This window comes from Anguilla rostrata, chromosome 16 (genome assembly GCF_018555375.3).
Source record: "Anguilla rostrata isolate EN2019 chromosome 16, ASM1855537v3, whole genome shotgun sequence".
NCBI lineage: Eukaryota > Metazoa > Chordata > Actinopteri > Anguilliformes > Anguillidae > Anguilla > Anguilla rostrata.
The window spans coordinates 509992-524390 of NC_057948.1; the positions used below are offsets into that span (position 1 = coordinate 509992).

At 43.0% G+C, this 14399-nt stretch overlaps 1 protein-coding gene across 1 annotated transcript in view; it reads left to right on the forward strand.

Annotated features, from left to right (window-relative positions):
* LOC135242604 (diacylglycerol kinase zeta-like) overlaps positions 1-14399 on the forward strand; it is a 152977-nt gene that overhangs the window by 62091 nt on the left and 76487 nt on the right. Inside the window, exons 11-18 of the mRNA XM_064313754.1 lie at positions 1413-1508; positions 3193-3275; positions 5181-5241; positions 5828-5941; positions 7758-7898; positions 9369-9447; positions 13829-13884; positions 14252-14314. Coding sequence (XP_064169824.1) covers positions 1413-1508; positions 3193-3275; positions 5181-5241; positions 5828-5941; positions 7758-7898; positions 9369-9447; positions 13829-13884; positions 14252-14314 — 693 coding nt within the window. The remainder of the gene's footprint in view (positions 1-1412; positions 1509-3192; positions 3276-5180; positions 5242-5827; positions 5942-7757; positions 7899-9368; positions 9448-13828; positions 13885-14251; positions 14315-14399) is intronic.

The window sequence follows — 14399 nt, forward strand, 5'->3', positions numbered from 1 at the left end:
GTAGGGATGGTGTTACCTGCAGTGGGGTGTGCGATTGACCATGCTGGAAGGTAGGGATGTCGTTACCTGCACTGGGGTGTGGGATAGACCATGCTGGAAGGTAGGGATGGTGTTACCTGCACTGGGGTGTGGGATAGACTATGTTGGAAGGTAGGGATGGTGTTACCTGCACTGGGGTGTGGGATAGACTATGCTGGAAGGTAGGGAGGGTGTTACCTGCATTGGGGTGTGGGATAGGTCATGTCGGAAGGTTGGGATGGTGTTACCTGCCCTGGGGTGTGGGGTAGGTCATACTGGAAGGTAGGGATGGTGTTACCTGCACTGGGGTGTGGGATAGACTATGTTGGAAGGTAGGGATGGTGTTACCTGCACTGGGGTGTGGGATAGACTATGCTGGAAGGTAGGGAGGGTGTTACCTGCATTGGGGTGTGGGATAGGTCATGTCGGAAGGTTGGGATGGTGTTACCTGCACTGGGGTGTGGGATAGGTCATACTGGAAGGTAGGGATGGTGTTACCTGCACTGGGGTGTGGGGTAGAGACGGTGGTGTTAGATGAGCATATGGGTTTGAGGGTATAGTGTTAAATTGGCTGATGGGTTTGAGGGTATAGTGTTAGATGGGCATATGGGTTTGAGGGTATAGTGTTAGATGGACTGATGGGTTTGAGGGTATAGTGTTAGATAAGCAGTTGGGTTTGAGGTTATAGTTGCCCCTCCAAGGTTCGACAGGTGTACAAAAATATCTTAAATTCAGCGTAACATTGTAGTCCCAACCAGAACTTTAGCGCATTCAAACATGTACATCATTGGTGTGGTCTTACAGATGGAGGTCATACTTTACTGGTCTCTGATTTTCTCATGTTTCTTGCCTCTCCTGTGAAATAGTTGAGTGTGTCTCAAACATTGAGTCTCAAATGTGGTCCCACTCTTTACTACCCCCTCAACCATTAAAACATTTCACTGTTCCCTCCACCCTGACCCCACATGAGTTCTGATCCAGTATTGAATGGTCTCTGAATGTGGCCTGCATCTGTGCAAGTGTTAGAGCTGTGTCTTGGTTTCTTCCTGTTTTTACCCCTTTTCACAAATGCACTTCCACATTTCTGCTTATATCTCAAGACCGTCCCTCTTTTATGCTCTGTTTTAATTGGCTGTTATATTATTTTGACTTTATTTCTTTGAAGTATGTTTGAAATCCCTTTGTTGTGTTTCATTTGGCTTGTGTGGCAAGTTCCTGTCCCCTTTCTGTTTTATGAACACTGTTTTTGTCACATTAATACTCCAATTTTTGGAATCTCTGTTTAGCACATTGAGCCGCAGCCATATGAAAGTTGCTATCCTAATTAACTTTTGCGTTTATTGAGTGTTATTATTGAATGCATTTATTGAATGTGTTGTGGGCCTGTGTTATAGGAGTCTCGATGGAAGCCCTTCATTGTGAAGCCCATTCCCTCTCAGCTCATAAAGCCCTTGCTGGTCTTTGTCAACCCAAAGAGTGGGGGAAACCAGGTGAGCACCAAGAAACAAAATGGATGCAAACAAAATGGATGGTCTACATCAGGGTGTCCCCAGACCTGGTCCTGGAGATCCACAGGGTCTGCTGGGCTCCCACAGGGTTTGTCAAGGTTTCACTGGGTCTGGGGAGGCTGGGCCTGGCAGTCTTTATGGCTCTGAACTGCAACTTTCACCAGGTTTATAGCAGAATATGGTAGCCTGTTAGCCAGGCGGCTAGAGTCCGGAAACCCTTGAGAGCTGAAATCCTTTTTAGCTATGATGTGGGCTATATGGGCTCAAGCAATAGGGTTAAACCGCCAGTCCAGATCATAGGACCAAATGGTCAGTCTAACCTCAATCCCTGTGACAGAGCTTCCCATTGATTCCCAGTAACTGGCCTCAGATATTTCAGCTCTTGTCCTGGTTGGCTATTGCATTTTCAGGTGTTAATTCAACTGAAGCATATGACTGATTTTTGGTTTCAGCCTTGTTGTTTTCATTGGACTGGTCATAGGGCTTATCAGTACACCCACAATCCTCTATTGTTGGCCACTGAGTAGCTCCCTTGGAGGGAGAGAACATTTTTTAGCCAATTAAATCAGGGGATGATTAGGTGGCAAGTTTTTGCAAGAGCCAGATCTGGGATTTTAGCCAGGACACTGGGGAACCCCTTACCCTTTGTGAATAGTGTCATGGGATCTTTAATGACCACAGTGAGTCAGGACCTTGATTTAATGTCTCATCCGAAAGATGGCATCTCCGTCCCCGTCACTGCACTGGGGCATTGGGGTTTATTTGACCAGAGGGAAGACTGCCCCCTGCTGGCCCAACAACACCACTTCTAACAACAACTCAGTATTCCCTGGTGGGCTCCCATCCAAGTACAAACCAAGCCCACACTTGCTTAGCTTCAGCCAGTCAGCAGGAACAGAGTGCGTGGTGGTATGGCATGCAGTTTTAACCATCTCTGGACAATGAAGACTTCAAAGTCGTGGACCAAAGCAAACTACTTGGTGTGCAAATGTGTTTAAGGAACAAATCATGAATGAACCATAACATAGTAGAGATTGACTGTTACAAAAACCAGTGCGTGTAGGGGGACCTCAGTTTAAGAACCGTGCTCTAATGGCACAGTGGAAGGATGTTTTCTTGAGGTGAATAGATTGTAGATGGAAAGCATGAAGGAGCCAGAAAGTGTAGCTGGGGACCATTGTGTACCCATAATTACGGGGGGGAGGGGGGATCATGAGCACTCGTTGCTGTGAAAAAAAGGAGTTAACTGACCATGAACATTGACTGACTGACCATGTTGGTCACCAAACTACACCCTGAGCTGACCAGAGGAGGATGGGCTCCACCCCTTGAGCTTGGTTCCTTCTGAAGTTTTTTCTCATCTGCCACAATGGAGTTTTTCCTTGCGACTGTTGCTTTAGACTTGCTCCTGTGGGGGTTTAGGCCAGGGTTGTCTGTGAAGCAAATTGTCACAGTTGTTTGTGAAATACGCAATAAAAATAAATTTTGATTTGATTTGAGCTGAAATCAGATGGTATTTTTACATCAAATAAGGTCCCTCAGCTGTTCCGAAAACAGAGGCACTAGTCTTCCCTGCCTCTCTTCACTCGGAAGGTCTGAGACACTCAAAGTGCAGTCAATGCACATCCTGCTTGATCCAACTTCTCTGCTGGATCTTTTCTTTAAGGGAGCGAAGATAATCCAGTCCTTCATGTGGTACCTCAACCCTCGACAAGTTTTCGACCTGAGTCAGGGAGGCCCCAAAGAAGGGTAAGTGAGCACAGCAAGCCTCTATCTCAACTCCACATTACTGCGGATGACCATGTAACTCAACATTCCCACAGACATACGTGTAACTCAACATTATTACAGACATACCTGTAACTCAACATTACTGCAGACATACCTGTAACTCAACATTATTACAGACATGTCTGTAACTCAACATTCCTACAGGCAAACATGTAACTCAACATTATTGCAGACATGTCTGTAACTCTACATTCCTACAGGCAAACATGTATCTCAACATTACTGGAAATCTCTCCTGACTGATATAAGCCGCAGTCAAACAGAAACCTCACCTGACTGAAAGAGGTGAGAGGACACTGGGATGGCGACTGCTGGAGGTTTTACAAGCATAAACAGTGCCCTACCCAGGACTCATTTTATCAAATAATAATCACAATCCACCTCATCACCATAATATGTATCAACATTTATATAGAAGCTGTACAGCCGTACTACACGTGCTCCATGAAATAATGACTATACAACAGAACAAGAAAAATTAATTAATGTGAAAGTGCAGACTCTGCTTTAATTTGACGGTATTTGCAATCCATATTGGTTGTGCTTTAAACTGACGTTCATTGTTTTGTTTCACATCCAATGTGCTGGGGTACAGAGTTAAAACAACAAAAATTGTGTTGTGGTCCCAATCCTTTTGCATTTAACTGTTTTTGACAGGTATGCATGTACTGGGACCCTGGCTGGACCACAGCCGCTTAAATGCATTGTGATTGATAGCAATCCACAAATACTGCAGAATGGTGCAAAGGTATTACAGACCAATGTTATTTAAAGAATGCTGCTGCTGGAATCTCAGTAGCCCTGTTGCCTGAGACAGTTGAGTTTAATGGATCATAGTGAATATGTCTGCTCAGGTGTGCCATTCTGGAATTTGATTTTATGTGTCATTAAGCCATAGTCTCATGCTGCATTAAATATGTGTTTTTAATTGCATTTAAGGGTAGGCATGCCCTTTCAGTGCATTTTTTAGACATATTAAGTGAATTCAGTCAGGAAAGATTTCCCCACCTAGCTCAACAGCCACTGAAATTGACCAAGACTGCATTCACTGGAGGGGGTGGAGAGTGTAAACTAACGGAGAAGTGGAATCATGTGACATATCACAGCTTGGTTAAGTGCTCTATTCTGATTGGTGGAGAGGAGGGTTAGTTTGTATATCATGTACAGTATGATATATCGCATTGCAGTTTATTTTAAGCATAATAAGAATAACCACTTCCGTAGGAGGCATACGTAATCTTTCATATTTTTTTCTTTATTTAACCTGATGCGGCAGTTAACCACCAAATATCAGAGGCCATGTAAAATACTTCCAGGATGACAAAAAAATAAAAACGCGGATATTTATTGGGTGTTGAAAAGGCAGCCTATCCGCAAATAGGTGGTACAGCTACTATGTGATCATGTGATTTGTTCTATTCAATCACATGCTGCTGATTGGCTGCTTTACCAGCACTCAAATGATATCTGAGATTACTCTTATTTCTTAATATTACTATTTTACATTGTTACGCAAAAAAATTGACATTGTGTAGCCCTACACAATGTACAGCTATGAATTGGAAACGTGCCTTATTCTGTATCCATTCTGCCTGCTGCTCAGTGTAATGACAAACATAGTAAGAACAAAGTGCCACAGCAGGTCTGTAGAAGTGCATTGGGTGTTGAGTGCTTTCTGTTGTAAGAGCCGTGGTATAAGCAGAATACAGCACGTGCAATGTGAATATGAGCTCACTGGTTCATTGAACCAATGAGTTAATTTTGAACTCAGGGTTCATTTTGATGCATTTCCACAGTGCCTCACAGTTCATCCCCCACACAGTCCCCTTTAATGAAGCTGCTGTTCTCTGTTGCGTGTTTAAGGTTAGAAATGTACCGTAGAGTTCACAACCTGCGAATCCTTGCCTGCGGAGGTGACGGAACGGTCAGTGTCTCATCGCCGTTGGCGAAATTTCTTTTACTCATTTCTAATGTGTCACATATAATATCTTAAAATAAATATTATATAGTGATGTGATGTCTCCCACGTATAGCAAGGTGTAAGGAATGTTAATATTCTAATGGTGAGGTTTAACGTCGTAGTGGTGAGTTATAATGTCGTAATGATGAAGTGTAAGGGATGATATTGTTGTAATGGGAGGTGTAATGTTGTAATGGAGAGGTGTGTTATATCCTAATGGTGAGGTGTATTGTTGTAATGGTGAGGTGTAATGTTGTAATGTGAGGTGTAATGTCATAATGGTGAGTTGTAATGTTGTAATGATGAGAGTAAGCAATGGTAATGTCGTAATGGAGAGATGTAATGTCATAATGGAGAGGTTCAATGGCATTATTATGAAGTGTAAGGGATGGTAATGTTGTAATGGTGAGTTGTAATGGTGTAATGATGAAGTGTAAAGAATGGTATTGTTGTAATAGTGAGGTGTAATGGTGTAATGGTGAGGTGTAATGTGTAATGAAGAGGTGTAATATACCTCTCTTCTCTTCTCTCTTCTGTGACTGTCATGTAGGTGGGCTGGATCCTGTCCACACTGGACCAGCTGCAGCTGAAACCTCAGCCTGCTGTGGCCATCCTGCCCCTGGGGACTGGGAATGACCTGGCCAGGACCCTCAACTGGGGCGGGGTGGGTGACCAACTCATTACACACATAACACACATTACCTAGCCTACATACTCTGAGAGCTATGTGATGTGGCTGATTTGTGGTGGGTTGATAAACAATAGTGTGTAGTTAGGTTGCATTGGGATGGGTTCATAATGAATGGTGTGTGCTTTGGTTGCTTTGTGGTGGTTTAATAATGAATGGTGTGTGCTTTGGTTACATTAGGGCAGGTTGATAATGAGTGGTGTGGGATTTGGTTGCACAATGGGAGGTTGATAATGGATGTTGTGTGATTTGGTTGTATTGTGACAGGTTGATAATGAATGGTGTGTGAATTGGTTACACTGGGGCAGGTTGATAATGAATGATGTCATTTGGTTGCATTATGGGTGGTTGATAATGAATAGCCGCGTTTCCACCGCAGGAACTATACCCCGGAACTAGGAACCTTTTGAGGAACTCAGTGCGTTTCCACCGCAGGAACTAGGGTCTAAATTTAGTTCTGGGGGCTTTGTTTTACCCCCCAAAACGTTCCTGCTCGGGGGGTAGTACTTTCCGAAAGTACAGGAACCTTTTGGGTGGAGCTTGCAGCGCTGAACTTTTCTGATTGGTCGAGTACTCGTAGCATTTGTATTGTATTTATTTTCCGCCATTACCCGCCATGTTTGAAAATATGCAGCGGCAAACCAATTTATTTTCATAATAACTTCAAATCAAACTTGTATGTTATGCGGCGCAGTAGCCTACTTTTGGTTATAGCCTGTCAACGTCTTGGAATTATAACGTGTGCTCTTCTGTTCTTTTCTTGCTTTAGTATTCGTTTTATAAAATGCTAAGCATTCGTGCTGGGACAGCATATTACGTAGGCTACCAAAACATTCAAACGGATTAATTCGGTTGCTGAATATTTTCTTCCGGATTTTCTTTGTTAGCCCGTTGTAATTGACTCAAAACGTTTGATACAGTTATGTGAGGTATGCGGTAGTTCTGCATAATTAACATTGGTGATACAGTACAAGCAAACTGGAAATCACCTTCCGCACTTTTTATCCGGGTAAAATAACAGGTTAATTCTAGTAATCTTCCCTTTAGCTTTTTCAGACTGCCGTAATTTTACTCAATTTTACTGCCATTTTTCAATTCCACGAAAAGACCAGGAAGACTATGGACTCATTTATGGTGCATGGTTCGCATCTGGAGGGCACACTTCGCTTCTCGGCTAGCAGTAACTTCGAAGGAAAGCAAACGGTGGCTGTACCACTACTAATTTACATTTTCACGCAAGTCCGAGTTTTCGTTCTATTCTTGTCATTTTGCGATTAGCCTATATGTAATTGACGACTAGAAAGTAATAAAACAGCAAATTGTTTACAACGTGTGCATGTTTTCTGCTGTTAATGAATGTGTTTGAGAGGATATATGAAAATCAATAAATACAAAAGTAACCATATATAGTCGTTGTTGGTAACCCGTTGTATATAAGTGGAATAAACCCCTCCGGGCTGTCCCGGTTATTAGAAAATAATGTAGGCTACTTCGGTGGTAGTATGGGGTTACAGAAGAAATCATATGACAGATGGACCGACGACAACGTCAGTGGGCTAATTTGCCTAATCTTCGCGGTACTTTAGACCCCGTTGGAAACGCAGACAACCATTGGCTGAAGGAACCTTTTAGTTCCTGGTAAAGTAGTTCCTGGGACTGAAAGTTCCGGGTAATTTTGGTGGAAACGCGGCTAATGTTGTGTGATTTGGTTGCATTGGGGTGGGTTGATAATGAATAGTGTGTGATTTGGTTGGATTATGGGTGGTTGGTAATAAATAAGAACTCTTCTTAGGGGTATACCGATGAGCCTGTGTCTAAGATCCTCTCACATGTGGAGGATGGCAATATCGTCCAACTGGATCGCTGGAACCTCATGGTGGAGCCCAACCCAGAGGCTAGCTTGGAAGAGAAGGATGAGCATCAGACAGACAAGGTGAGACTGTAGGGGGTGCTATGTTGTGATGGCCTGCATGTGGCCTGCTGCCAAGTGGGCAGGAAATGTAAGAGCCTTATACAAGCTGCCATAAATGTGCCAGCACCATTGGGTTTATTAACCTTGCTGTGAAATACTACCATAAAGTAAAAGGTAGCATAGATTTTACAGCCAAACTGAAATGTATGGTAGATGTTACAAGTAAACTGAAATGTAAGATACAAAAGCCAAATATGTTACTGTGTGAAGGGGTCTGAGGGTTCATGCAGTAGCGCAACATGTTGCTGAGTAGCTGAACTCCAAGGCAATGCTAAAGGAGATAGGGCTGTCATATTGGGCTCCAGGGCAATGCTAAAGGAGATAGGGCTGTCATATTGGGCTCCAGGGCAATGCTAAAGGAGATAGGGCTGTCATATTGAGCCCCGGGGCAATGCTAAAGGAGACAGGGCTGTCATCTTGGGCTCCAGGGCAATGCTAAAGGAGATAGGGCTGTCATATTGAGCCCCAGGGCAATGCTAAAGGAGATAGGGCTGTCATATTGAGCCCCAGGGCAATGCTAAAGGAGATAGGGCTGTCATATTGAGCCCTAGGCCCATGCTGAATGAAATAGGGCTGTCATATTGAGCCTTAGGGCAATGCTAAAAGGGATAGGGCTGTCATATTGAGCCCTAGGCCCATGCTGAAGGAAATAGGGCTGTCATATCGAGCCATAGGCCTATGCTAATAGAGATGCTGTTATAATGGGCCTTGTCAGTTCAGCCCTTGCTGCTGGAGGTATACAGCACACACTGTCCAGACAGCTGACAGCCCAACTGCCACTTTACCCATCCCCCTCCCCTTATGGTGCTCCTGATGAAGTGGGGTTGGGGGCGGAGCACGCTCTGTGATTCAGCACGAGGGCCAGACCTGTAATTACAGCCATGATTTCTCTTAACATGCCAATCAATTAATCACATGCCTCCTTGGACTGGATCAGAGCAGACACAGACAGCTGCCCTGCCCAAAATAGGCAGCTTGTGTTTTTGTCCCAGTTTGATTGTCCCTGATAAAACACAGTAGAACCAATCAGAGTAGTGGCCTTAGAAGCTGTCATCTAGATGTTCGGCTGAGTGATAAGTTTGTGCGTGGCACTTGTGTGGCAAAACAGTTAAAATGTAGAAAAAATTATTTCACGTTTTTTGGCATTTAGCAGATGCTTTTAGCCGAGAAAGCTTACAGATGGTGCCTTCAGAGCTTGTGTATAATTACAGCTACGATCAGAAGCTTTTCTTATTTAAATGTGCCATCTCGATATCATAACTGCTGACTTCATTACTGTTGATACCAATGCGATTAAAGATTAAATAAATACCTGGGAGAGTAAAAAAACCCTGCGTGTTCTGAAGGGTGCATGTTTGTGCTCTGATATTTGTATTAAAGTGTTTGTTCCGTTTTTCTGACCATCTGCTGTGTGTCTGCTGCTACCCACAGCTTCCCCTGGATGTCTTCAACAACTACTTCAGCCTCGGGTTCGACGCACATGTGACCCTGGAGTTCCACGAGTCTCGAGGTCTGTTTGAGAGACCTGCCCTCTAGCACACAACAATAATATCTCAGTTGTGAGAGAAAAAAAAAACATCTATAAATATGCAATTTTTCTGCTTTTCCCTCTTTCTGGAATATTTTTAAGTGAACGGGAGCAATCCCACAGTGCAGTGCTTCATTGTGTATGTAAACAAAGCCTCAGCCTTTTTAAATGCAAATCACACAAAAAATGAGCATTTTCAGCAGAAAGATTTTCTTAGTGTACACTTGTTGGCATTTTGAGTTCTGGTTATTATTCTAGTGGACGTTCCCTTGAATAGAATGATGGCACATTCTATCTCTTTTCTTGTAAACAATTACATAGATTTGATATTGTTAATTATTACAATGATATGATTAATTCGATCTTTCCCAATACTGATAAAGATATAAAACAAATAAATGATTCCCTAATTATATACAATGGCAGCTCGCCCTGTGTCTGGTGTTAATTGCAATCCCCGCCATTGATATTCAGTCTGTCTTAGGTTATATGTTGAATTATTAATAATTATCCTATTAATAATATTCACATAATACTTGGAATGATTTGGACTTATTGGCCTATTGACCTTTGCAAAGGCCTGTGACCCTGTGAGGTTCTCCGAACTCAGGCTGTGGTAATGGTGGCAGTTTGGACAGTTTTTAATGGACTCACTTTCCAGAGAAATCCTGTATGTGAAGTGCGTGAGTGAAGGGTGTGTGTGCCCTGTGATGGACTGGCAAACTGTCCAGGGTGTAGTCCTGCCTCTCGCCCAATGCATGCTGGGATAGGCTCAAGCACCTCCCATTTTTAATGGACTCTGTCTACTCTCATCTCCCAACCTCACACTGCTATACCTCCACGTTTGTTTTGTCTCTTGTTTTGTCTTTGAATTCCTCATTATCTAATGAATTGTTAATTTTAGCAGCCATGTGTCCGCACTGTCACCAATTAGGAGCCTATTGAGTCACCTCAGCCTTTGTAGGCTAATTGTTTGCAATATAGTACAATAAGCACAGTGTGAACATGGGACTTTTATTCTTTATGGCACATGTAACCACATTTATATCTGATATAATGTGGTTTAAGAGGGTAAATAATCCCTGTAAATCTGAAAAGCACCTAATTGAGAAAAATTAAAAATTGTGGGATTGCAATTGTGATTTGAATGAAAACCAGCATACACAGTGGGCCCTCAGGACCAAGGTTGGGAACCACTGACCTTAGCGATTTGAGGAACTGGCATCCCATTACTTTGCTGTGTGTGAACTTTAAGATAATCCCTGAGAGCCTTGCAGACAGGCTCAAGGGACATCTAGACATGATCATACATAGATACCAAGGATAATTCGTTCCAGGCTGTTCTATGCTGGATAATTTACACTTATTCAAGGGACATAATGGATGTGGGTGCACTAGGATGGACTATGGCTATTTGTTTAACCCTCTGGGGTCGAGAGCTCCGCCGGCGGAGCTCGACAAGATGAAATTAACTTTCGTTTCGTTTCGTTAAGAATCCCCCATCTTGGGGGATCGTCCTTATCTTCTGCCGTCGCCATCATTACCGCCACCAAGTTCAAATTGAACTGTTCAATCACTGGTGCAACAAGCAAGCACTTTGAACTTGACCGACAGCGTAGTAGGAGTAGGCTACTGTGATTGGTTTTTCTCCTGTGAGGAACACAGCGTGTGGCCAATCGCATTTTAGAAAAGAAAAAAAAAAAGATTCAACTGCTGACTTCAAAGCTATGCTTCAAAGTAATGAGTAATGACAACCTTCATAGAAATGTAGTGGAGTCAAAAGTACAATATTTATCTTTCAAATGTAGTGGAGTAAAAGTCATAAGTTTCCAAAAAAATAAATATTCAAGTAAAGTACAGATACTCGAAAAATGTACTTAAGTACAGTACTCAAGTAAATGTACTTCGTTACTGTCCACATCTGCAAACAACATAGTCACATATCGTATCACTTACAGCTATCCACCTCTACAGCATTTTCAGTAATGCGGGAGTTTGCTATGGGAAGCAACCTCACAGTGATCTTTTCTAAGATCAGTAGGTAATGTGCTTCACCTTGGGGTGTTTATTCCGCTGGAAAAGAGAGCCAACGATGGCGATCGCGACCACAACATTTATTTTGCCTTTTTTGTATAGCTATTTCTGTGGATAAAATTGCATTTATTATTATTATTTATTGTTAAAAACATTTATTTCATATTCAGGGAGGTAGCCAACTACTTAAAAGTTAGATCGCATGTGTAGCCGTTTACTAATACGATTGCATTTCAGGCTGGAAAATAACCTGTTAAACCAGAGAAATTGCCGAGTTGTGTTAGAATCTTTATCGCAACAGAAATGGACGCTGGAACGAAACGTTAACTACGTCACAATGGATATAACAGCTGTTTTAGAATGTCATTGCATCACCCGGACCATTTTTGCAGCCCAGATAAAAATTGCCTTGACAGAGCCACAACAGCAAAAATAAAACTATTATTATTATTATTTTTATTTTTTTCCTCCAGTGGGGCAGCTCAGCCAAAGAGGGCAAATGGGCTGTTGCTCGGGCAACTTTAGCCCAGCCTTGTGCATGTCCTTGGTTTACATGATGTTTGAAAAAGTCAATTTAATGTTTTAGTCCGGCTTGACTTTTAAAAATCATGTAAACATTGTAGTCCAACTGAAATCGTACAAAGTCGACTTTTTCAGAGTCGGACTAACATACCTAGATAATGCGGCTGGGGGTCGATCTACTACGGCAAATATACGCTTCAATAGGCCAAAAATTGGCCTAGGCATTCTGCGCATTTTCTGTAATTTACATAGCAACTATACGCTCACTGTGACCAAGTGGACTCGTTAACGTTTCATAAAATATATAACTTTAAAAGATTTAATTCAATCTTCTACTGGGACTTTTGCCGTTTATTGAGGGTGTGACTGTCATGGTCCTGTGTTCCTGTCTGCGTTATCCCTGTTGGGCCGCCAGATGGCGGCACTTCTGTTTTGTGTCCTGCTCCCCCTGTGTTAATTGTATGATTGTTTTCAATTGTCATTATTGGTTCTTGATTGTCTCGTTTTCCCTTCCCTCTCTGTGGCCTGATTGTTCATGGTGCCCTCCTGTGTCTCGTCAGCGTCTGTTCTATTTAAGTTTGCCTCTCCCTTGACTCAGGTGCTGGATCCTTGTGGTTATGTGTGATTGTTTGTTCGTAAGCCTCTACTCCATGTGCTCCTGCCTATGCCCTGGTTTTCTGGTATTCTTGGATTTCCGCATTTTCTTGTTCCTGCATTTGTAGTTTCCCTTCATTGTTGAAGGTCGCCCTGCGAGGCTTTGTGTTCCCTTTCGTTCCCCCCTTCCAAGTAAAGTCTTTGTTCTTTCATTTGGGAGTTTTTGTATTTTTTTCCACCCTCTGCGTTTGGGTCCGAACCCCCCACGCAATCGCAACAGTGACAGAAAATGTTGGTGCCGCTGACTATAATCGAATGTTTTTCACATTTACCGTTCGATTGAGCAAGTATCATTCAAGGTACATTTTTATGGGCTAGTGCTGTCCGATTGTGCTAGCTACTTCACATTAACCTTGTACGGCGATCAATAAAGACTAACAGTACAGTACAGTACCACTTAATTATTGTCACTTCTATCACCACTGTAATGAACCAAAAAAGGCGACAAACAACCTTTTCTGTGAGAAATGCATTGTTGAGCTCACGCGCATACACTGCTGGCGACATTCTAAAGCTCCGTTTTGCCTTCCCTAGTATCATAGCAAAAAACCACATTTCGGGACGGACGAGGAGACCACTTCATGCTATCGCAATTAAAGGAGTTAAATATCCTAAGATACATGGATGGAAGAAAAACGCGGAATGGCAAACTATTCAAAAAAGCTTTGACAAAATTGGAGGAAGCAGGATTTATAAGAAGCCTTCGTCAGATACACCTAGGTCAATAAATCGATTCTTTCTGAGTCATGTATATTGGGACAATGACAATAATCCAATTAGATCTCATCTTTGGCGAAATCAAGCTATTAATAGCTCGATTTCAACTGTGCATGTAAACGCACTGATTGAGCCACGCGGGGAGGAGCCACCAGTGTTCCCCTCCTTGAGAGTTTCAGCAGATCTGGAGGGCTGGGTGTAGGTGTGATGCAGGTGTGTATTGGTAATGAGTGTGACGGGTGGTGGGAGGGCTGGCTTTATTTGTATGTGTTTTTGTGCATATTTTCTTGAAAGTTGTAAGTGACATGGTTTTTTAAAGGGTGTCAAAAGTCAATAGTTTATCTCTCTCACCCTCTCCCTTTCCTTCGCTCCTCCTCTATTTCCCTCACTATCTATCTACGTCTCTCTCTCCCTCCTCCCCCCCCCCCCCTCCCAGAGGCCAACCCAGAGAAGTTCAACAGCAGATTTCGGAATAAGATGTTCTATGCAGGGGTGAGTATCGCTGTCTCATGGAGGTCTGTCTCTCTCGTCCTGCTCTGGGATAATGTCAGTCAGTGTATGTTTCTCTGTCCTGCCTGATATAATGTCAGTCAGTGTCCGTTTCTCTGTCCTATTTGAAATAATGCCAGTCAGTGTCCATTTCTCTGTCCTGTCTGAAATAATGCCAGTCAGTGTTCATTTCTCTGTCCTGTCTGAGATACTGTCAGTCAGTGTCCGTTTCTCTGTCCTGTCTGAGATACTGTCAGTCAGTGTCCGTTTCTCTGTCCTGCCTGAGATAGTGTCAGTCAGTGTCCGTTTCCTTGTCCTGTCTGAGATAATGTCAGTCAGTGTCAGTTTCTCTGTCCTGCTCTGTCTCCAGACGGCTTTTTCAGATTTCCTGATGGGCAGCTCCAAAGACCTGGCCAAGCACATCAAAGTTGTGGTGAGTGCTCTACAGATCTGCTGGATCTGGACTGGAGAGACCCAGTCCAGATCCAGTGCTAGTCCACTCCACAGTAACCTGCCAA